The following is a 26,574-nucleotide window of genomic DNA, read 5'->3' on the forward strand; positions in this document are numbered from 1 at the left end:
TTTTGTAAAAAAAAAAAATTGATAAATTTTTATTCTTTTGAGAAAAGTATATATGTAAAATTATTAAATATAAAAGCTCACCATCCTCCAAACACTGGGGAGAAATCATTACTTTGTTACAAACCTGTTACTGGTGTGCTTCATGAAATTACAGCTTATCACAAATGTTTTCGAACTTTTGAACATACAAACCGACCCTTAATTGTTATTCAAATGCATGTGCCCGTTGCAATGGATTTCGGCTTACAGGAGTTTGATTTATTTAAATATTCGCGTTCCATTTAGAAGTGTTCCATCAGATTTCACTTGAAGAACTGTTCAAAAGTTTGAAAGCGTTTGCGTTTGTGATAAACTGTAATTTCATGAAGCACAGCAGTAACAGGTTCGTAACGAAGTGATGATGTAAAATATTGTTGTATAATATGAAAAGAATATATAATGATCATCTCTATAACAATATTGAAGTAATAGAGCATAAAAGAGCAGTTCTTAAGAGAAGGAAATTGATCATTCTATTTGGAATGTTTTCCCAAAGATTGATATAGGAATATAGGATAGGTATGAAGGCTGTCCAATGGTAAAGGTACAAAATTACAACAAAAAATTCTTTAAAAATTCAATAAACATTTGTATACTTTATTTTTCCACATAATTCCATAAGTATTCAGACATTTATCCATGTGTTTCACAAATTTAAACCTTTTTCCAATAGCTTTTTCTTGTCCTAGTGTTGTAAAATATTGCATGCTGTCATGAGCACATTCAAAGACCTTTGCCTACTATAATTTTGTCCCAAGTTTGAATCCTGATATTTCTGGAAAGTTTTCTTTTCAAACTTTTCTTCAAGTAGTATTTATTTATAAATAATACTTAAATTAATTAAACAAACAGTTTTGTAATTTTGTTGCCCACAATTTTTCCTATTCCAAATATTTGCTGGTCGGATGTCTTGCAATAATTCTTCTGAATATACAAACACATTTTAAAAGTTGTTGCCTTATAAGAAACTGCATGGGAAGTATTGGGAAAAGAAACCATTATATGTTAATAGCACTGGCTCCATTTTACTGACTGACAAAAACTTTTTATAGGCTCAAATATGACTGACCAGTTTAAAATTTTTAAGTATAGTAACAAGGAATAAAGCAAATAAAATTAGTCAGTTCCAAGTAACTAGGTCAGTGTCAGGTATACTTCAGTCATTCTTTTATTGGTACAAACTGTACTGTACATTCTTGGTATCACTGGTGGCATTACCAAGTGTCAGGTATACTAGTAAAGAAATGTTATCTCACAAATTAAATACATATTATTTTTATTTGTTTTATTTTTATTTTACATTGAATTTTGGAAATGCCATCAGGCAGTTTCCACCCCCTAGTACATAACAAGCCCAAAACAAGTTTAAAAAAATACAAAAAGACATAAAAAAACATGTACAAAGCAATGACATGATACATAAATATATATATATAAACAACATACAGATATGTACATTTGTTAAAAAATATTTAAAAAAATCATATATTAAAATACATATATTCAACAGTATGCTAAAAAGTGTAATCGTAACAATCAAAAAATGCAGGAATAAAAAAGAAAATAGTAAAAATGTTAAAAATAATAATAATTAAGAAGTAAAAAGTAAAAAAAAAAAAGGTAAGAGTTACATAAGAAATGTCAACATGCCGGTTTATAATGAGCAAATTTTTCTTGGAGTAGACATTAACCATTGGACCCATGTTATCAGCTTTATATCATCTGCATAGGCAATAACACAATTTAAATTAATAAACAACTTGTTCATATGTACAGAAAAGAAAAGGCTACTTAGAATTGATCTTTGTTGAATACCAGTTAAAGGTGGAAAAATAAAATCCCTACTTTGAACTTGCATAGACGAGCTAAAAAATAGTTGTTCAGCCAGGAATGAAGAGCTGGGTTAATATCAAAATAATGACTGAGCACATCTAAAAGCATATTTGGAAGTATGGTGTTGAAGGCTTGACTTATGTCAATGTAATCTACATAATTGTATGTGTTTTCAAAATTATTCAGAATTATAAATGTTGTATCAAATAAGTTAGTAATAGTTGATTGATTATGCAGTTTGCAATGCTGAATAAGTAAGAGTTTTGCAGTTATCAGAACATAAATTTTATTGAAGAGACATATTTCAAAAATTTTAATCATTGCAACAGATAAAGAAATGTGTCAGAACTTTTTTGTATTGGCATAATGGTAGAGGAATACATTGTTTTGGAACTAGACTATATTGGAATACTTTAGAAAAAATTCTTGATAAAATTATGGTGGTAATCAGTTTTAGTTTTATGTAGAAAATTGAAGGAATGGAGTTAGGGCTGGAATTGGAGGGCTTCAACTCATATATGGCATCTTTATTTCTGAAAAACTGTGATGATAGGTGTAGTTGTGTGATATAAGTGGAAAATAATCTTCCTTGGTGTAATTTGGAAAACTTTTGTTTTAATAGATTTACTGGCATCAAATATCATGTGATCAGAAAAGGAAGTTGATTTATTTTGAGTTCTTTTAGAAAATTTAGGAATGAATTCCTAAAACATGGGGGGGTCAGAAACAAGTGTTTACAATATTATTAAAATAGTTTTGAAATGGTGTGTTGCATTCTTTATAATAGTATTTTTGTAAGATATGATGAACATACAGGTTGTGTGGATTTCCATTACATTTCCAAGTGGTCCATTGCTTTCTAGTGACATTTCTTATTTTTGTAAATGGTGAGAGAACAGTTTTTATGAGGAAGTAGCAACCTTTGATATTATAAAAACTTATGTTTTTTATTCTGTTATCATTATGTTAAATTGATAATAGTTTGAGGAAGTAATATAGGAAAGTCCAGTCAATAGAACAAATGTGTTTAGCGGCTTGTTTAAAATTAAAATGATGCCATAAAGGGATTCTTGTAAACTACTGTGAGTATTTGCTGTTAGTGCAATCCAAAACTTCAAGAAAGATTGTAGAGTGATCAGATAAACCCTTCTGTCGGGTAAGAGTTGAGGTTACAATTTATCAAAATGCCAGATCTAAAACAGAATTATGGTGTGTTGGGAAATGAATACTTTCAGTAAATTTGAAAAAACAGTAAATTTCATTAATAAAAAATTTTTTGCAAGGATCTAATGATGAGTAAGTTGGCCCAATGGATGACCAAGAAATATTAAAATCTTCACATAGAATTAATTTAAATTGTGAAGTGTAATCTATTGTTTTCAGGAAGCAGTGTATTATTTGAAATACACACACTTTTAGAGTGAGGGGCATAAATGGAAATTATATAAGATGAAATTTAGGGATTTTAACTAACAAGATGGAATCAAGGTATTCAAATATTTTTATTATTTTGATCAAAGGGTAGAAAATCAGTACGATCCCACCACCTTGTTGGTTTTCATGGCAAAGCTAAAGATGAGAAAATCCTAATTGATTTATAGAATTTTCTAAATTGTATCTATTGAGTAATCAGCTTTCAGTGAGTATGTATAAGTTATAAAACTCACTGAGAATAGTTAGGAGTGAGAGGCATTTATTTTTAATAGACCTAACATTTTGCATAAAAATCCTGAAAGAATTAAGATGTAATGACATTTGTAACCTTTATAAGTTTTATAACCTTTAAACCTGGATGGTGCAAGGATAACCCTTCCTTGCATCATCCAGGTTTGCACTTTTCATATATTTTTTTAATATATATATAAAAAATAATTAAAAAAAAGATTTAAAAAAAGATGAAAGGAAAATCCTTACCTGCAAATGAGGGGGGGAATTTGTGTTGTACAACAGATTGTATAATACAAATTTTTAACACACACTATTCAAGGTAGTAAGGAAGTGTGGCACAAGTCTTCTTCTTCTCTTTTGTCTGGTGTTGATATGGAGATACTAGCACTGATAGGCTCTTTCTCTGATTTGACTTCACTCATTGGTCAATGGAAGCGACCAGTGCGAGTGATGTAAGTTTCAAGTCCCAACACGAGACAGCAGGGCGAGATGTTATTCGATGGTTCATAAATAGGAAGCAGCGTACTGACGTTCACCAGGTTGGCATTCAATGCCAAGCCCAGGTTGTGGCGGGCATTAGTGTATTGGGGGTAATGTAGCCAGAAATGGAGGATCATTTCCTGCTCCGTGCAGTGAGGGCAGTTTGGAGAATCTGTTAACCGACGGGAGTATAAAAAGGCAGTGTGGTACAAGTGTGATGTTGAGATGATAAAGCACGACAGGACGAGTCCACTTCGTTGGATGTAAGACAGGCCAAGCTGACTCCTCTAAATAGTGTATGGTAGTCAGAATTGTCAATGAACTGCTGTTGATGTGGTTGGTGATTTTACAACAAAACTGTTATTTTGTTTAATACAATATTTATAAATACAGTATACTCTTGATTATCCATGCATGCTTACATCTCAATAAAAATGTATGTCAGGAATTCAAAGATTAACATTAGAATAAAAAAATTTACATTGTTAACTCTTGCTATTTAAAATGGTATGTTGAGCATCAGGAAGTAATTCTTCCAGAATGTCAAGGAATAAATTAAATGGTCTTACAAGTACAGTAAGTGCAGTTGGTTCTTGAACAATATGGCTTTACTTGTATGTATACTGTATTTTTATTTCTTTTTTTAAATAAGTTGTAAAAGTGTTTGAAGAAAATATTTTGAATCATTTCCTGATCAATAAATCATTAATATTGCAAAATTAATGGTGTTTTACAATGATATCTAGCTGGAATCCTGTCATTCTCAGACAGATGATAAAATAAGAAATTGATTGTGAACTGCAGGGTTCAATAAATTTTTCTGAATTTTCTGTTTATATTGAAAATTTTATTCATTTTTGATTACATGTAAAGCATATAACATATAAAGTATTGTGTTAAATTTAATACGAAATTAAAAACTAAATAAATGGAAAATCAATTAGCTTTTTATTAAAATAGACTTACAGATTATCCATTTTTTTTGTGTGTTATCTGAGCCTTTATTACTGGTGATTAGCTCAGATAATCAGGAGTATCTTGTAGATAGTATTTTAACAAAAGTTTGAAAGAATTTCCAGAAATATCAGGATTCAAACTTGGTAGATCATTGTAGTAGATAAAGATCTTAGCATGCTACCTTGTAGCACATTGGAATATCATTCTTACCACACACTTCATAATGAACACTAAAATACTTTTTGTCAATTATTACTGAACTGCTGGCCATCTACACCTAACAATATGTGTATAATCATGTATATTCAGGAGGACCATATTTACAAGCTTTAAGAGTTTTGTTCAGATTTGCATTTCCCGCCATACACACTATTGTAAGTATTTCCTTAATGCCAAAATATTAGAAATACATGTAAAGACAAATTTAGTTTTACAATCTTCATCATGTACAATCATCAGGAGCAAACATTCTTCCATTAGAGATGACCTTTTACTAGATGCTTAGCCTCAATAAAAATATACAAAACTTTGCATAGTTATTAGTTTATTCTGTTAGTATGTATTTGTATTTTTTAACGTGTAAAGTACCATCTGCCATTTTAATCACTTGAAACTTGAAGATTCAAAGCTACAAAAGGAATCTGAAAATGTTGAGTCAAAAATTGTCATCATATATTTCTTGTAAATACAAGCAGGTGATAATGAGGCAAAATTAAGGTACCGATTGCTGTTGTTTTTAAGGTCAAAATCTCATAAAATAAGGAAAAAACGTATTGTTGAAAGTATCTGTTAATTTTCTTGTTTTGTGGATTGAAAAAAGAAAAGTTAATTGCTTTTATCTTTTTTTATTATTAATTTGTACAATATAACATTAAAAATAATTAATCACTTGGAGTATAGGCCAAGATTTGAATTATGTAGAATAGTAGCCATATTAATCTTTGATATATTTTTATTTGAATAGTTATATTAAATGTATATTATATGAATATTGCAACTATTGCACATATTTCCAATGTTAGTTGATTTGTATTAATAACAATGTTGTGTGTTGGCAAAGACTAAATGGAGATTAAAGGTACATAAAAATTGTTTTGTATTTTTTTAATATTTAATATAAAATAAAAAAAACTAATAGCAATACAAAATAATAATGGTATTGTGAAAAGATTTAGAGAAAAATTTAGATGATGAAAGAAATAACAGTTTATTATTGCATATTTTGAATTTAATTTTTTTCAGTTTTTCTGTATTTTATAAGTATTGTAGTAATTTAATAAATGTATTTGATGGAGCAAATAGAACAAGAAGTCACACAAGATCTTATTTATGATGGAAAATCTAACATAGAAGTGAATGAGATGTTTAAAAAAAGTCCAATAAAAATTATTGATTTTTTTATAATTTCATCTTGTTTCAACCATTTAAGAACTAGAATGAAACAATGAAACACAATCTACTATTCTAGCTTGGTAGTGCTCTTTATCTTGTTATTGTTTTCAAATGACAGATTTTTGCTTGCACAAAGTATTATCTGTAATTTTCCAGATCTCTTTGTGACTTGTAATTTTTCTTCAAAACTCAAATATATCTAGAAAATATAAATTTTAGTTTTAAGGTAATATCTAAATGAACTGGACAAGAGGAGTATGATTTCAGAAGAATTAACAAAAATTTAATTGAAAATAGTAAAAAAAAAAAAAACTAATTTTCAGAATAAATTACTTGTAAATTAAGACATTTTTAAAGCAGCTAACTTTATTTATTAATAAATGCATTTATTCAACAAATACTGTCTTTAATTATAAAATTAGTTGTTGATTGTATTTTGAATATATACAAATTGATATTTCTTTTAACTTTTTGTGGGTGGAGATAGTACAGATAAAAATTCTTTATCTAAAAACTCCAAAATCCAAAGTGCTGATATGATATTCTTCCAATGATAAATTCCATAGTCTTACTATTCTGTTTGAAAAAATTTGAATTTGGCATTGGGCTATTCATTGAGTATTAAAGATGAATTCCTAAAGTGAGTGTTTTTTAATTTGTAAGCCTGACATACAGTGGGTGATCGGTTAATGAACATAATTCGTTCCAAGACTTCATTTGCTATCCGAATTGTTCATTAACAGATTATTGATTTACCATAGGATTTTATGGGAATTTGATTAATTCATACTGGAAACTCCAAAAAACAAAACATATATACTTTCTTACTATGTTTATTTATATGTAATAATAAAAATACATATATACACAGTCGTGCATTTTTTATTAGTCATGTTTTTTTCATTTGTTGGCAGTTAAAGAATCTGTCTAATGTCGATTTGCTTTTCTCTCTTCTTCAGGATTTTTCAGAAGTAATTAATAGCATTGCAATTGTAGAGATTCCCAAGCATATTAACCTCAATCTGGTTTGGATGCCATTCTAAGACCATTGTTCTGACATCCTCCCACTTCTTCAAAAGATGTTTAATAGCAGATGTCTTCATTAATCCTCTTTTTCAGAAGAAAACATATTTCGCCGAGTTTCTTGGCATTATTCATTCAAGAGTTCTTGGCATTCTTCTATTATCAGATCAGTTTCAGGTTCCATTATCGACAGCAGCAGTAGATAGCAAATCTTGGACATTTCTTAGTGTAGTACTTATAGTACTTGCAGTGTTTCTATCAGAGATGATCTGTTTCCAATTTCTTGATACTTGGACTAGATACTTGATACGAAAACTAGAAAGTAAAAATGAGCTGAAATATATGACAACTAAATAAACAATGCTTACTGGAATTGATTCTATAAAGTAAAATAACAACCTTTTTTTGATGAATGTCAATGATACTTATGAAGAGTTAGAATACATAAGAAACGTAGCAGTTCAACATGGGTACCGGAGGAAAGTAATTGACGACCTGATTACGAGAATGCATAAATGTAAACAGGACCAGCAACAACCCCAAACTGGACAAAGAAGAAATTTAGTTCTGGATTATATACCGTTTCTAAGTAAAGTAGTTAAGAAAGTAGCGAGGCATAGGAATCTGCACATAATATACAGGCGTAACCCAACGGTGTACAGTATCTTAAGAAACGATAAGAGAAAAGAAAAGCACAACGACAGAACAGGAGTATATTCCATCCCAATTAGAGACCATCGATTTAACACTGATTTAGTATATGTCGGTGCTACGATGAGGAGCATAAAACAGAGAGTATATGAGCATAAGCAGTCAGTGAACAGGAATGTTGATTCTATGGTACTGGCAGCATTTGCGAAAGAGCAAGGAATAATGGTATTTTGGGATAAAGCCTCGATTGTGAGGGCCGCAAGATCAAGACGAGCAGTTAAGCACATTGAAAAAATGGAAATACACAGAGCTCATTTAACCACAAACTGCATCAACCATAGAGATGCAGACATGTTAGCTTCAGCCTGGAAATCCTTCTTTGATAACGTAAATTAATAATGTAAATATTTTACGATGCCTAGGTAGATATTTTTCTATGTTTTTGTTTTACGTTTGGATTAACGTGCAAGCGCGTTACCGACAATTTGCACGAGCACTATAGAATTATATTTTGTAAATTTAGAATTCTTTGTTCTTATTTTCGTAATTTTATAATTCTACATTTTTTTTTTTTTTTTTTGCTGTATGTTTAACTGATGAAGGCTGCTCAAAGCAGTTGAAAACATTTTTACGTAATTAAAATACTGCTGGAATGAAAAAAAGGTTGTTATTTTACTTTGTGACAACTACTGAACTACTGTATTTCCCTATTTACAAAAGCATCCTGACAATCAGTAATTTAAAAAGTTTCTCACTTGAAACTAGCCAATAGTCAGAAAAGGAGAAGAAAGGCAAAAAAACATTTCAACTTTTGAAATCAAAATATTCATAATTAGAAAAAACAATGTTTATGCCATGTTTCAGTTTTAGATTTTAAACAGGTGAGAAGTTGTGAACATTTCTTAGTTTTTATTTTCAATCCAATACATGAACAGCCAAAAAGAAGACCCTATTAAAAACATTGTTATGTTATCCCCCCCACAAATGAAAACTTCACAGGTTAGATGCTGAATCTGCAAAGTGGAATTCGTTTCTTTAGTTTAATGAATGGAAAATCACATGCAGAAATTTCATCCCAGAAAATTATCTGGTGATATTACTATGAAAGCAGAAATGACTCTGACTTCGAAATGGAACAGATGTAGTTGATCCACAGTTCACTGCGAAAAACTATCCAGCAAGAAGATTAATGAGATACATCAGTAGTGTTTTTAGCACCAATCCATTTCCAATATTATTAACTATCAAGCAAGAGCAGGGCCTTTCAAAAATTACCTCTTTCGGGAAAAGTGCTTACCATATTCATCAAGCATCTAAATTGGTGGCTTCCTTGCAAGACTTGAATCTAAAAACTGTAGTCCTTATTACTCTGTTGCAGTTCAGAGAGAATTTGAAAAACTTTTTTTATTCTTTGGGCTCATTCAATCCTTAGTTTGGATTGAAAGAGATCAGAATCCAAAAGCCAGTAAGTGTTAAAAGAAATGTGTATGACTGAAGCTTTGAACTAGGTGTTTAAAGCCAGTTATAACTTTGTTTGTTTTTATTTAGCAACCTTAAAGTTTATCTTTTGTTAATATTGTGGTTTTAAATTTTCAAATAAAAACTGTAATTAAAGCATTTAAAAGCAATGTTTCCACATGTTTTATTTTCATTACTTTTCTCTATTTCTCTACAATGTTTTATTGCTTCCTCAATGTTTACAAAACTTCATAGTTAATATGAAATACTAACCGAATACTGTTAGTACAACATTTTTTAAATATTTTTTTTGTTTTCTCATTTTCTTAATCGTATTCATAAATATTAGTTGTTGTGTTAAGTGTTCATAAATCATCATTATCACTTTTTATTACATTTTTAATAAAACATGTCTGTGTATGAAATATGTGAACTTTGTTAAATATTTAAACATTACAAAATTAATAATTATTAGTCTATTACATATACCTGAGTATTATATTGAATTGTATTGGAGTATTATATTGATATATTGAATTGTAGGCCTTCAGCAGGCCTACAATTCAATATATTGGACCAGGGCCATGCCTTGCTATGATACAGAGAGGTGGCACTGTAAGAGGGCGGCATAACAGCATTTAAGGGACTGCATAAGTAGCATTTAAGGAGCAGGCAGCATTTTGAAGAGTTGCATCATACTGAGAAAAATCTACCACATGACCTTGTACTGGACTTCATGATTCTTTTGTTGTATAGGTGTACGCAACAAAAAACTTTTCAGTTATTTTACCAAAATTAACTTAATTCTGCACTGATCAGTACATATTTTCGTTGTTGTTTTAAACACTGAGTTTTGAACCCTTGTTTTAAAACAAACTACTCTAGAAAAATCCAAGAAGAATAACCAAAATAAATTCAGCTTATTACATTTATTACATAATGTTACATCAAACTTAAATAAGTGTTATTTTACATCACATCTTCATCAATACTGTTAATGAATGCTGTTGCAAGAACTTACTGTTTACATTTACAAAAGGAAAAAGGTTCACAGCAAAAGTAGACTCAAAAACAAAGCATAACATAACCAGTTATTTCTTGAGTGGGATCCTAATACTCTGTGAGGTCATCTCAAGCCTTAATAACAGCTTTGCAGCACTCTGGTATAGAGTAGATGAGCTTCAGATATTTTATGCAAAATTCAAGATACCAAACTCTTCTAATACAGTAAGACCCCGCTTAACGCTAATTCAATATAATGCAGTCTGCTCAAAGTCTAAAAAAAGCTCAAAATTTACGCTGATTTAAATTATCGCAACATTTCGTTGATTCATTTATAATACGATTATTTACGAACATGAATCAATCATCAAAAGGTGGCAAAAAGGTGTACTTCTCTTAAATCTAAGTTTGTTTGGTGCAATTTTGGAAAAAAATATAACATCATGGATGCCATAGGCAATATTGGCTTCGCTTGGCAAGAATTAACTGATTTCCTAATCATATTGCACGAACGAAGTGTGGAAGAAGTTGGTTGAAGGTATCCAAGAATTCTCAATGAGAAGAGCCTATCGCTGTATTTTAGCAGGACTAGATGTAGACAAGCAGAATATTGAGGAGTTACCGCACATTTCTGGTGAGTCTTACCAACGATGAACTGGCAGAACAAGGAATTTATGTACAACTGGAAAATAGAGATTCTGAAAACAAAGAACCCAAAGAATTTCACTACAGAATTTCTTAGTAAAAGTTTAGCAATGATAACCGAAATCGTTGATCAAATTGTAGTGAATGACCCAGATTTTGAAAGGAGTGCAAAGGCAAAATGAGGCGTTTTGGATGTGATCATCTAATACTGACATTTGCTTAAGGAAAGAAAAAAGCAACAAATTAAACTTCACGACTTTATTGCAAAAAATGCAAAAAAAAAAAAACAAGAAGTTTAGACAAGTCAGGGCTTTCATCACAAAAATTGAACTTTACATTTCTGTGTGTATATGTTTGTGTTATTTAACCTATATTATTATACAAATTAATATAAAAGTAACTTAAAATTAAATAAAATTTGTTTATTTTTGGTCACATGTTCCCCTATCCCTATTTACTCTGTTAAAATGACTTCGTTTAGTGCTTTGTCGTTAGGAATGCCCCTGCGTTAAGCAAGGTCTTACTGTACTCTACTGCAGTTGTTTATTTTCATTGTTTGACTGCTTCTTGTCTATTATATTCACTGTTTGTTTTCAGATCTTTTATGAATTTTTGTGCCCATAATGTCAGCAGTTCTCAACAAGGTTGAGATCATGACTTTTATTAGAAAACTTGGGAGTTTTATCTGGGCCCCCTCTTGTAGAAATTTTCTTTACCTAAACTAGAGTTTGTGTGTCATTTTAAATGAAAATAACACTAACAAACTGTAAAGAGATGGCACTTTACACTTTGTGACACATCATTGTAAAGAGTAGTCATTTGCAGGATTCAATGTCACAAAATTGTTCCTTGTTGAGATTAGCTTGGTAGATAAAATATTTTTGTTGTACTCTGCCAACACCTTTACCTGACTTGCATCCTTATGACCATTTGACTCATTGGACATTACTGTCTTCATCAAACAATCTTTATTGTAGGCCTCATCTGTTCTATGCTTTACATAGTTTGCCATCAAATCTAAACAGGTTAAATTATGATTCATCTAAAAACAACAGAATATCTCATGTTAATACTCTAGCTGTTTAACCCAGATAAATTATACTCTGTGCATTTTAGTTGAATGTAATGGCTTATTACATGAATGGTAGGCTTTAAACCATGTTTTATAGTTTGTACACTTGCTTTTACATCTGTTCACTCTCCCACTTTAGTTTCAGTTCAGAAAAACTAGTAATATATTCTTGCAGACTGAGTTGCTTCAGTATCCTATCCTGGCATGGTCTACTTGTATGTTTATCTGTTATCTTGTTTGTTTATGTATGTTAATCCAGCTTTTCTTTCAATGTTGCTATTGTTACATTTCCTTTGAAACAAATATACAATTGTTAGTACAGATTGCATTATCATCAGTTATTTTAAAATTATTATTAGTTTTTATTTTATTGTTTTCACTATATTTTTATTATGAATTTTTAAAATTTGATACATTCATGCATTAACGTATACCATGTTTTTTCATAAATCATGTCTTTTTATTTTTTTATATTTTGTTTTACTCTCCTTCACTGTTGGAGTTTGTTAATTGGGTAGTGGATATCATCTGCCATCTGGAAATTCCTAATTATGTATAAAATAAAATTAGAAAATAAATAAATAAAATTAAATTTATGAGAGGATCAACCTTCGACATTCAAAGCAACAATTATGAATTTGAAGTCTATGGTTTCGTTTTTACAAAATCCCAGTCAAGCTAAAATGGTTTATCTATATCATAGATGACAACAAGTCAATCAGTGCATTGTTTTTGGTCAGCTGCAGAAAATATGACTCATTAAAATGTAAAAAACATGATGTAATTTTGATAGGAATATTAAACCCATATTTTTCACTGAGAAAATTCTTTTAACTATTTGATATGGGTTATTAACTCTCTATAAAGTAACATGTGGTGAATACAAAGAAGTGCTCATAGTGTCAAGATTGTTGCTAGGTTATATTGCTATTGCTGTTCTAGTAATTGTTTTGTTGTGTCCTAAGCAATTTCAGTTAAGTGCAAAAGAAATGAGCTAGATAGAAGCAAAATTTATATATGTGTAATGGAAAGAAATAAAATTCTCTCTTGTTTTGAAAAATAAATTGTATTCTTTGTTTTAGTGTATTTACCAAAAGAAATAATATGCAATGTTAATTATTTTATAATAAATAAGTGTAACTATGCAGCATAATTTTATTACATTGCAATAAAATTATGAATTATTAAGCTTTTATAGAAGAATGGAGGTATGAAGTAGATCATTGATGCTTTTAACCCATAGTGAGGTGTGATTGACTTTCATAAGTTGGCCTGGAGAACCTCAACTCAAATTGACATACCTTTATGAAAGGTGAATGTCTCTTGGGTCTTGACTGTGTGGCAATACACACTATTTAAGCACTAAATATATTTAGTTTTCAAATTTTTTTTATAGTACAGAGAGTACAACAGCTTTTTGATCATGAAAGAGAATTTATATACCGAAATATACTCCCCAAAAAAATGGTGAGACAAAAGTTGGAAATTTGGGGGTTGATCGTTGGAGTCTGTCTTCTAACGATGATCTAATTATAACACTGGTCTGCAGTAGAAAAACTGTTTGACTTTTTTTTTTGTGATTCTTATGTGCTTTTTTTATGCTGAATTCAAGAATGTTACTAATTTTTCTCTGTCATGTAAAGTTTCTCTACAAACCATTTTTATTGGATAAATTAATGCTTTTTTTGCATATTTTGTGCTCATAGTAGTGACACATTTCAGTAGCCATAATTTATTTATGAGGTAATTATGTTGTTAAAAAATATATCTACATTTTTAAAACAGAATTTGATAGTAGTTAAGCCACTGATGTATATTGTAATTATCTGTGGAGATTTGAAAGTACTGTGCATGCATAACTTGGTATAACCTGATGTATAACCTGACTGCTGACTTAATAGGTTAGCAGTCAGGTTATACCAAGTTTCCATGTTTTCTCTGTGAATGGGTCACTAGAGCCATGAATTTGCATTGGTTCAGAAGCAATGGCCACCTAGAAAACAATTACAACCTGGCATAAAGAATATTGTGAGGAGCAGCTTGGTGAACCCAGAGAAAGTGCTGCTGCTACTCCTGTATATTAATCTGGGAATAATGAAACAATTCATAAAGGCTCTACAAAAGGATGGAGATTGCTTTTTGTATTTATGCAAATAATATGCTTTTATGAATTTTTGACAAAACTTTGTAAAGCCTTTGTATGTTATGTGAAGGATTTGAGAGATTGTTTTTAGTTGTACCGATTGTTGTTAGTAAAAATCACATCTCAAAAGTCCAAACAGTTTATTATTAGTTGAAATTTGCAGACCTGTGAATTTATGATGGTGCAGTGGTTGTTGGCTACAAAGTTAGATCAAAGGGTGGCAGTGAATTCTTGTTAGTTTGGTTTATGCCCTTATAATGCACTCTTCTTTTATCTTTTATTTTATTCGTAATTTTCATTTATTTATTACTTTCTTTTCAAATTTGGATTAGCATAATGTTGTCTCTTCCAGTGGCAACATGGCATGCTGAATAACAGCTTGTGTCATTGCAACTTTGAATTGCATGAATATATGTTAACAGATGTTTCAAGTAAAGTTCCTTTTTTTGTCAATAAAGTCATATAATAATAATTGAAAAATTATTATTATATGACTAATTTTTAAAAATAATTATTGAAAAATTAAGTGTATAATAATAATAGTTTACAATTTGGTAAATATTTTGGCACCTCCGCACAAACTTTTACATGATAACTGTTGAAAACTTTCCATTTTGCCTATAAAAGCACACTGCCCTGCACGGTTTTTAAACCAACGGACAATGCAGTCATCAGAAACATTTCCACATTTGTTAGCCTGTGAAAAGCATTTTTTGTGTGTTTGATATCATGGATGATACAATGTTTATAGGTTTTTGCAGGTCTGCAGAAAAAATATAATTTAAAAAAATAAACACATTTGTGTAGAATTTTATGGGTGGTGGTGTTTTCATAACCACTATTGTACTGCTATATTATGACCTGATTTTTATAGTTGTGGGTTTTTAATCTGATTTACAATACTTATGAGAAGGTTTTTGTTTTAAAAAAACTCTGGATACTCTTTGGTATTGGTACAAAATATACTGCAAATGGTATGGAATAGTATTTTTGTCTATTTGTAGATAAAATGCTTGTTAGTTTTTTCATTTAAGATCCTAAGTTACATTTGTAATCAGTTTTTTGACTTTTCACAATAAAGAGAATTAAAGGATGGCTGGATAGATTATAATAATATAATAATTAAATTATTTGTTTTTCACAAATGACTTATATGAAAATAATTTTTCATTTTTCTAGATGGCAGTATATAAGCCTCCTCGTGACACAAATAAACCAAAACGACCAGGAACAACTTTCATGTTATTTATGGCAGACTTACGTAAAGAAATGGCAGGAAGAGAACCAGAAGGGGGAGTTGCAGCCTTGGCAAAACTCGGTAATTAAGAAATATAAAATTATAAATTTTTGTGATAAACAGATTAATATAGTATTAATTAGTTTTAAAATTTCGCTGGATGAAAATATTTTTTATGAAATAAAAAGACAGTCGCCTCCAAAAAATAATTTTTAGTGGATCACCATTTATTTCCTTACATTGTTCAAGAATAAAAACTTTAGGACGACCCGACCTTCCTTTTTAGGCTTCACGGCCGTCCAGGAAACAATTCTAAAAACACAGGAAAAACTCCAATTAAAATTATAAAAATTTTTTCGAATATTGGAATTGGTGACCTTACGACGTCTTGAGTTGCATCCATGACTTCCAGTCGGGATTTTCGGACCTTATATCCACTTGTAAATTTGCGCTGTAAAATGTAGATTATCTTGTCCTCCCTCTGGCGGCGAATTATTATTAAATTTTTTAGTTTTAAAATTTCGCTGGATGAAAATATTTTTTTTATGAAATAAAAAGACAGTCGCCTCCAAAAAATAATTTTTAGTGGATCACCATTTATTTCCTTACATTGTTCAAGAATAAAAACTTTAGGACGACCCGACCTTCCTTTTTAGGCTTCACGGCCGTCCAGGAAACAATTCTAAAAACACAGGAAAAACTCCAATTAAAATTATAAAAATTTTTTCGAATATTGGAATTGGTGACCTTACGACGTCTTGAGTTGCATCCATGACTTCCAGTCGGGATTTTCGGACCTTATATCCACTTGTAAATTTGCGCTGTAAAATGTAGATTATCTTGTCCTCCCTCTGGCGGCGAATTATTATTAAATTTTTTAGTTTTAAAATTTCGCTGGATGAAAATATTTTTTATGAAATAAAAAGACAGTCGCCTCCAAAAAATAATTTTTAGTGGATCACCATTTATTTCCTTACATTGTTCAAGAATAAAAACTTTAGGACGACCCGACCTTCCTTTTTAGGCTTCACGGCCGTCCAGGAAACAATTCTAAAAACACAGGAAAAACTCCAATTAAAATTATAAAAATTTTTTCGAATATTGGAATTGGTGACCTTACGACGTCTTGAGTTGCATCCATGACTTCCAGTCGGGATTTTCGGACCTTATATCCACTTGTAAATTTGCGCTGTAAAATGTAGATTATCTTGTCCTCCCTCTGGCGGCGAATTATTATTAAATTTTTTAGTTTTAAAATTTCGCTGGATGAAAATATTTTTTATGAAATAAAAAATATTTTCATCCAGCCTTATCGACGACCAGCCTTATCGACGACCAGCCTTATCGACGATCCAGCCTTAAATTTTTTAGTTTTAAAATTTCTGATTTTCATCCAGCGAAATTTTAAAACTAAAAAATTTAATAATAATTCGCCGCCAGAGGGAGGACAAGATAATCTACATTTTACAGCGCAAATTTACAAGTGGATATAAGGTCCGAAAATCCCGACTGGAAGTCATGGATGCAACTCAAGACGTCGTAAGGTTACCAATTCCAATATTCGAAAAAATTTTTATAATTTTAATTGGAGTTTTTCCTGTGTTTTTAGAATTGTTTCCTGGACGGCCGTGAAGCCTAAAAAGGAAGGTCGGGTCGTCCTAAAGTTTTTATTCTTGAACAATGTAAGGAAATAAATGGTGATCCACTAAAAATTATTTTTTGGAGGCGACTGTCTTTTTATTTCATAAAAAAATTATATTAATTGTTTTAGATAAAATAAATTTTGTAATTGTATAATAATAATTCTACTGTACTTTTAAGTTTTATAAATACAGTCAAACTTCTATATAACAAAGTTGCTAAATTCTGAAAAAAAATTGCTATAGGGAAACTTTCATTATGCAGAAATATCACTTTTTGGTAAATAAAGTATTATTTTAATGTAATTTTTTCATTATTTTATGTAATTTAAATTAATATAAATGTAATATACAGTAATAACATAATTCTAAGTAAGTTTACATTTAGGTATTAAAATATTTACAAGTTAGTTTAACTACATTTTTGTAAAAGTTTAATTTTTTTGTTGCAAATAACAATTAAAAAATGTTGTCACTTCGTAATATGCTTTACACTTATTAAGAGCATTAGAAATACTTCCAGGCACATTTTTATAATGCTGCAGTCCACTTTGAATAATTTGAAATGCTTTTATCATTTTGTCATTAGTTGGTTTTTTGTGAGCTCTTCACTATCATTGTCATCATGTTGGATTGTCTCGTCAGTTTCATTACTTTTTAAGCTTTCCAAAATTTCTTCATCAATAAGATACTTGGTGGTAATGATATCTTTATTGATGATGAGATAATTGTCCAGCATGATATTGATGGTAATTTCGTTGAATTGGCCTAATACTTTCCATGACTTTTGTAAATCTGAAAGTGGCAGTTCATTGTCTTTATCCCCTTCACCAGAGTTTTCATTAAATTTGCTTTGGAAAAACAATTTTTTACAGTGATTTTTGATTTCAGTCACTTTGTGAGTCCACACTTTTGATAACTCAGAAATGCATTCTCTTAAATTAATTTTGCCAGCTATATTGTTTTTAACTCCATTAATCTTTATTAAAAGTCTCTAATGGAATTTAAGGTTTTTGATTATGCCTTGATCCATTGGTTGAAGTTTAGATGTTAAATTTGGAGAAGAAAAAGTAGAGACTATACTAAAGACTACAGAAGGATTTGCTGGACAGTTATCTACAATTAATTTGATTTTTCATTTCTCTTGTCATTTGTTTGTTCAGTTTTAATAACCAATTTTCAAAAATATGGCTAGTCATCCATGTTTTTTTTATTAAAATGATAATTAATCCACTTAAGAAACTTCATTCCTTTGAAACATTGTGCAGTTTTGCTTTTCTCGATTACTAACAGTTTCAACTTCTCACTTTTTGTCATATTTACTCCAATCAATACAGTGATCTTTTCTATGCTCTGCTTTCCACCAAAGCATTGATCATTTTTAAAAGTGAGTATTCTATTGGATGTACACTTAAACAATAAACCAGTTTCATCTGCATTGAAAATGACCTTTGGCTTGTACTTTTCCAAGCTCTGTTTTAATGTTACATTCTTCCATTGATTGCCATCATCTTCATTAATAACTGCACTCTCCACAAACCATTTTTTCAACAGTGCCATGCCTTTTTTTAAATTTATCCATCAAACCCCAGTGCCTGCCTGGAAATCTGCATATCCAAGTGATTCTGCAAACTTTAAAGCTCTCTGTTTAATTAGTGGTCCTGATAATGTATATTCATATCATGAATTAAATGCATCCACTTTAAAATTGCTTCATCTACGTTGACATAAACACAGATTCCGGCATGTTTTTCTGTAGGTCTTACATCATTGGCTAATTTCAGAATTGATTCATAATTTTTTTTATTATGGTTGCTTAACTACTCACTGAAATTCTGAACTTTCTGCAATATCTTTCTTTTTTGAGCCTTTAACTTTCCATAACACATTAATTTTTTTCATTAATGCTTAAACACTTTTGCTTTGACATTTTTGCACTACAGTATAGAACCATTTGCTCTCAAAACCTGAAGTTAAAATAGAGGTTTTAAATGCTAATTCGATTTTAATGTTTCTGAGAACTCTTATAGACAAATCTAGGAAAGTTTTTTTGGACTGTACATAGTGTTCAGTACTGTAAAACAATTTAGGCATGATTCATCTCAGCCATCTGCACAAGTAAGACTGCTTTCTCAGTCAAATACTGTACTGTACAAAAGTCACAGATATCCATATTCATTGTACAGGCTGCCCTGATTTACAACAGGGATGCATTCTCAGAGGAAGCAGCATAAACAACATTGGCACAAAATTATTCCATTATACTGTACAGTAGTGTATTACCTGGAATAGGGATGCATTCCAGGTTGTCCAAAAAAAATTTATATAAAATGACATGTTCTTTTTGAAAACATTAACTAAGTTACAGTATTACTAAAAATATTGTAAATACTATACAGTCATGTAATACTGTAACTCTAAAACATTTGTTAATTATAAATTGTTTAGGTCCAAATGCCCTCATTGACAGATAATGTCTTTCTCCCTTCTTTACAACTGGTAGCCATGGGGACAGATTACATGATGGTTTAAAAGCTAACAATTAGTATTTCTCACCTGGGCCATGGCTTTACAGATTGATACCTAAATTTGAACTCAGACTAGATGGAATAATTGACTTTTAATGATCGATAGTCCTTACAAATTTAAGAAAATTCGTTATTTAGAAATATAACTTTGTTATTTTAGGAGCAATTTTACTTATATTTTTTTGCAAAAATTAGTTTTTACAAAGTAATTCACTATTTAGAAGTTTGACTGTATTTAACAAATATTTTAATATACTTTGGAAGAACAATCAGCATATAATAATTTTTCTATTAAGTTTACAATTGGATGTTAAAAATTAATGTTTATTGACTGTTAATAAACAATAGTCAAACCATCTTATTAACATATTTTTATTTTATTTTAAAATATTTCAGCTGCAATAATCAGTAATCTTTTAGTAAAGAGCATAGAAATGATACATTGCAAATAGGTTATAAGCCAAGTAACTAAGTAATCAATGTAATTTATATGGAGAATACAACAGATATTCAATAAGACTATTGTAGAATATAAGTACAATATTTTAAAAATGAAAGAGAATAACATTATAAGTTATTATAAACTGTTATAAATAAAATTAATTTTGAATGATTAATTTTATTATCAGATGTATCTTCTTGTTATAAGTAAGAACTTCTACACTGCAAGTAATAAATTTTGTATTTTTAATATTAATACATTTGCCTGATATTCTGCATAGAATTTTACACAATTTATAAATTCAGTAGTATTTTCATTTATTAAATTTTATGTAATTTTTTTATATTTTTGAAGCTATTTGCTTTATTCTGTTGGAAAAAATAGTAAATTTTGCTAGTAAAAATATTGTAGATTTCATTTATTAGAAATTGGTTTGATATATGTAAAGCTAATAAAGCTGGTGAACACACTCAATGCCAAATTAGTACTTCTTTGTGTTTAGTTTCAATCCAATTCAAATGCACACAAGTACTTTCAACATTTTGAATGTTGAATTTGAATTTTACAAATACAGGTAGGCCTCCTACAACGCGGTACCTTTACAATGCGTTTTCGCTCCAATGCGGTTGGGAAAATGTGGAAATTTTCTTACAACGCAGTTTAGGGTATTTAGAAATGAATTATTTTTCACATAACAGAAAAATCGCAACGGATCACATAAGCGCAGTGGAACTTGATAGAACAAGCTCAGATCTTGAAATAAGGCCAGTCAAACATTCTCGAACAACTATAATAAGTGACGATGAGGACTGAATTTGAGCATAACATTGTTTCTTTTTGATTTTGACTTGAAATTATAATCTTTTTAGTTTTTATATGATGTTGAATTTTATTTAAGCTTTTTATGTCCATAAATTTAAAAAACGATGAAAATGTTACACCATAAAAGGCAGTTTTTCTCTTTTTAGAACTGAATCCCAGTTTTTGTATTAAGTTGGTGTCTCCAATAATGCGATTTCCCACAACGCGGTATTTTCAAGAAATGTATCTACCGCATTGTAGGAGGTTTACCTATATCCTTTTCAGGCCGAATAGAAGGCATTTAGAATAAAAACAAAATTTAAAATGGATATGCTAATGAGTTTTAAATAGGAGATCTTAATTGAAATTTGCATTTTTGTGATAATGTGACATGAATAGAAAACTATGTATAAAATATAAAAAAGAAAACATTAATGAAATATTATAGAGAAAACAAAGGAATTAAATATATAAATTAGGATTTAAAGTTTTGAAAAGTAATGGCTGTAATTCAGGCAGTTCAAGCATAGGCTTATTGAATGAGCTTAATGTTGTTATATATATACTTTTAGCTATACTTTGTGACTATTTTGATATTAACCTAAATTTTCACTTCTGGCAGGATAACTGCTATTCCTGATTTTTTGCCTTTAACCAGTATTCAACAAAAATCTGTTTTAAGTGGACTTTTTCTCAGCATATATCGACAATTTTCTTAACAATATAAATTCTTCTGTTATTGCCTATGCAAACAATATTAAGTTGTTAAACCACAATTCCACTGTTCTTCAATCCAATCAATATTTTTTATCTTCTTTAGTAAAGTTAACTTTAGTAAAGACAGAAGATAAAAAATTAATATACAAAAATCTGTAATCATGTGTTTTTCTTTACTCAGAAATCTGCTTCTACCAGCCCTTTTCATAAATACTCATTCATTGCAATATATCAACATACACAATGAGCTTGGGATTATTTTTCATATTAAAGTAACTTTTAAAAGCCATATAGATAAGCTAATAAAATCATTGGCTATATGTTGAGGAATACTATGGTGTTTTGGTCAAACCATATCCTCTAAATATGTTTGCAAATTTTCATTCCATCAAAGACTATTGTCTTCTCATTTGGTCAATGGGAGCCCCATTTCTACTTCCAAAACTATCAAGTTCTGTTGATAGTTTATTCACTCTTAAACAAGTATAGTAATTTACTGCAAATCAATAACCCAAATATTGCTAGAGAAAGACTAGAACTTTGAATTTTTTTTGAGAGAATTAAATATTTTGATTGTATTCTTGTTTTTCAATATTTTAATGGTTTAATTTTGCAACATTAGCTATGTCTAAGAATCCTTGGAAGAACACTACATGTATTCCTATTCTTCATTTCTGTTCTGTGTTTTTATCACACAGATCCTTTCTCTACTGAATAGCAGATATGGCCCCTATGGAATGTTTACTTCAAGAAAAATTATCTTGTAAGCATGTGTGTTCATATTTTTTTTTCCTCTTACTATATTATTTTTCCTAATTACTCATTTTTATATATCATACTGCAGTATATATATATATATTAATATATGTTTTCTATATATTGAAAAAAGTTTATTTTTTATCCTTTCGCCATATATATATTTTTATATTATAACTTTTCCCAGTTTGTTTTCTTTATTTTTTACATTGACTCTCAGAAATGCTATCAGGCAGTTGATTTTACCTCTTTTTCTTTATTGTCCAAGAGTCAATATAATAAATAAATAATACAGAATAATTCTTTCCATCAAATTGCAGTTGTCTCTATATAGAATTATCTGTAATGACAGGGATAAATTTTCTGATCTAGAAAAATCAGGTAGTCTATATGGGATTCGAGCTCTGGTTCAAAAAAAAAAAATTTTTTTATATCAGGCCACAACCAGAAAGTTACTAAATCATTCTGAAGAACATCAAGATGACATCTTAAATAGTATGCTTCTCCATTGACCTTTTCAGGAATATATTGGAACATAATTTTATACCATTATAGGTAGAAGCCTCTCTGTTTAAACAATATACAGACAGTGCTGGATTTACGTAAGGGCATTTGGGGTCAGTGTCCAGGGTCCTCACAAAACTATGTTTAAACATATTTTTTTTTTTTTTACTATATACTTAACTTTATACCAGTCAAATTTATGAAGCATGCAATGCCATAATGTTGTAAATGCAAAAAAACAAACTTTTCAGGAGAGAGAAAAAACACTTTCTAATGAACAAACTTTAATCAAATGCTATAAAAATTATTTTAACAATTTACATTTTGGAATAAAACATTGGGTTTAATTTTAAACACCTAAGTATGATAGTAAGGAAACAAAAAAAGTTTAAAAACAGGGTTAGAGCCATAATGTTGTAAATGCCAAAATTGTGCAAGTGCATAAAGTTGTAAATGCCAAAAACAATTGCAATCATAAAATTAATGTTTCTACAGCTGAAAAACAGTTTTGAATACCAAAAACTTACATTTAAATTATTAAACACAATTTACAAATTCAATATCAATTTTAACATTAAAACTGGCAATAATCTATTAATGACTGCTTCCTGGCTTTAACAATGTTGGGCCCACAATTTTGGTACTTGAACTGGGCTGTAAGGCCGCGACTCCACTAGCCGTAAAAGGGCCGTAAAACCCCTCACCGTAAAAGCTTTTAATCACGTGACCATGATATTTTACGCCTGAGCAGGTCGTAAAACCAACGTAAAAGCGAGTTGAACACTGCTCAACTCGCTTTTAGGCGTAAAATATCATGGTCACGTGATTAAAAGCTTTTACGGTGAGGGGTTTTACGGCCCTTTTACGGCTAGTGGAGTCGCGGCCTAATCTTTATCAATTGTAATATAATTATGATAAATAAAAGAAAATATAATCAATAAGGTATTAATTTAGTGTAATAAAAGTTAAAATTTGAAAGATTAATGGAAGTCCGAATATCATTTTGAAATATCAAATAATAAGGTGATACAGGTTAACTATTAATAAACTGGCATTCAGTTATCTGGTTCTGCGTAAAAAAACTCATTGCGTTACAAATTGGAATAACAAAATGATGTAAATGTAAACCATAACATTTTACGTGCCAAAAGTCACGTGACTTGCACTTTGGCACTTAAAACATTATGACTTGCACATATATTCATCTTCAAAATATAGCCACTTAGAGTGCCACTATCACCACAATATTTTTTTGCTGGAAAAAACATTGCATTTAAAATTCATTTCTTCAATAAAACATATTTTGAGAAAAATGGCATTTACAACCTTATGGCATTGCACGCTTCATATTATATGCAGTAGTTAACTTGCAGAAAAAAAATTTACATAAGTATTTTTTCAATTAAATTAAAATAATTAGTTTTACACAATAAAATATATGTATGTTTACAATAACCGTATTTTTAAATGAAATTTACAACTTTCTACAATTGAAATCTTTAAAATATCACAAGATTGTTTATACACGTTTGTGCAAGTTTGACGCAGACAAGACCATTCTAGCACTGCTTACTACATACTAGTTACTTGCCTACTCTTAAAGGGGACCCCACCCTATTTATGCCCATGGGCCTCTGATTGTTAAATCTGGCACTGTATACAGATCATAGTTATTTTTCTCTGTGAGATTTTTATATAATGTTAAGTTCAAGCAATAAGCCTACACTCAAACTCTGAATTATGGCTCACTTTTTAAAACTTTAAATCATAATTTATATATTTAACTCCTTTGTTTTCCATAATATTTTCTTTTTTATATTTTATACATCATTTCCTATTGATGTTAATTTCTTTCACTTGCATTCAATGAAAAATAATTTATAAATTTTGTTTAAAAATCATCACAAAAGTACAAATTTTTTCATTTAAAATTTTTGTTCTTAACCTAAATACATTCTTTAACACCTGAAGAGGACATTTATAAAATGTTGAAAGTACTTGTATGCATTTGAATCAAACTAAATTAATGCCAAAAGACAGTGTGTATTTATTAATTACAGCAACATGTAAAGCTTTGTGCTGAATTAAAAAAGTTAATCTTCTGGTATCTCGGTGTGTTTTATGTAATAAATTAGTTTTACATTGATAAAATTCCCTTTCTTGTTGAGATACCAGCTACATTCCAATTAGAAAATTTTTGAGAATTCCATAAACCTGTGTCTGCAGGTGTATAGGAACGCTACTGGTAATTCAACGATTGAAAACTACAGTTTAATTATGTTTATTTTGGTTGATTACATACATAACTAGATGCATTTTGGGCCGACTTGCATTTTTTTGAACCTCCATCAGTAATTAAAATTATTAAGAGCTAGGTATAAGTACAAAATTAAACATAAAATTGATAATAAAATTGAGCATAATAGTAATATCTTACTTTGTTTTGAATCACCTGTTGTCTTAAAAACGACAAAAGTATGCGAACATGATGTTGAACATATTTCACCAATACATACAGCAATTGATACAGACTGATACAATACATTAGATTATGTATGTTTTCTGCTATCATAATAGGCTTTTAGTCTTTAAAAGTGAACTTCATGTTATGTTAAAGTGTAACTGCCTTGTGGCCAACAGATTTTACTGCTCACTGACCTACCCACAATCCAAGAGATGATGTCTTACCTCTTGTAATTTGTATCCCTTCACATGTAATGAAATTATCCAGATTTTTTCCAAAAATTCATAAATATGAAAAATTGATAACATACTAAAATTAATTTATCTTCAAATGATGAAAAATGGATTATTTTAATAAAAATTCTTAAAAATAATAACTTAATCATATATTTAATATATAGGGTAAGTCAAAAGTATCTTGCACCCTTTTCATTCCTAAACTACTGAAGATATATTACTTTTGTTAATGTAGTTACATAGGAAGTCATACATAAAGAATTGGATGAAAAGTTTAAGTTGATGAGGAATAGAAGTAACTGACAGAGACATTAAAATTTATCCATGTATAGTTTTGATTTTTAATCCTGAAGTAGGGAGAATATATTATGTTCTTTTGTCTGTTTAGAATCCAGAGACAGGATAGGGAAAAACGTATTTTCAATATATATATATATATATAACAATAGTTGGAAATATAAAAGTGGTGTTTCTTTTAAAAAGTTCAGCCATCTTTATATCTCCAAGGTAGTGTGTGTCACTTGAATCATCTTACAGTACACAAAGGTTCAAATTGGCTAAATCAGGTAAACATTGATCAATTCATATTAGATATTTACTATATTTTGCAGAGGAGTTCAAAGAGATAAACTGCTTTAAGTTGTGACACTCTTTTTGGTAAAAAGCCTTAATTTTTAAATTTATATCTACAGTAAAATCTCATTTTAACAAATCTTAGAACAACAGATTTCGTAGTATAATGGATTTTTTTACAGGTCTTGCCAAATCAATGTAATTTTACCTCCTTTTAGTGGATCCATTACTTGGAATAGCAGGTTTTTTTCTTTCTATCCCAAGTCTATTATAAACTTTTTTTTTTCAACATTTAGTTAATATTGGGATATTT

General features: G+C 29.6%; 1 protein-coding gene across 1 annotated transcript in view; it reads left to right on the plus strand.

Annotated features, from left to right (window-relative positions):
• LOC136968870 (high mobility group protein DSP1-like) overlaps positions 1–26,574 on the plus strand; it is a 113,392-nt gene that overhangs the window by 76,501 nt on the left and 10,317 nt on the right. The window contains exon 4 of the mRNA XM_067262923.1: positions 15,543–15,681. Within this exon, the coding sequence (XP_067119024.1) occupies positions 15,543–15,681 (139 nt within the window). The remainder of the gene's footprint in view (positions 1–15,542; positions 15,682–26,574) is intronic.

Source organism: Centruroides vittatus, unplaced genomic scaffold, assembly GCF_030686945.1.
Source record: "Centruroides vittatus isolate TY-2023 unplaced genomic scaffold, ASM3068694v2 contig_165, whole genome shotgun sequence".
NCBI lineage: Eukaryota > Metazoa > Arthropoda > Arachnida > Scorpiones > Buthidae > Centruroides > Centruroides vittatus.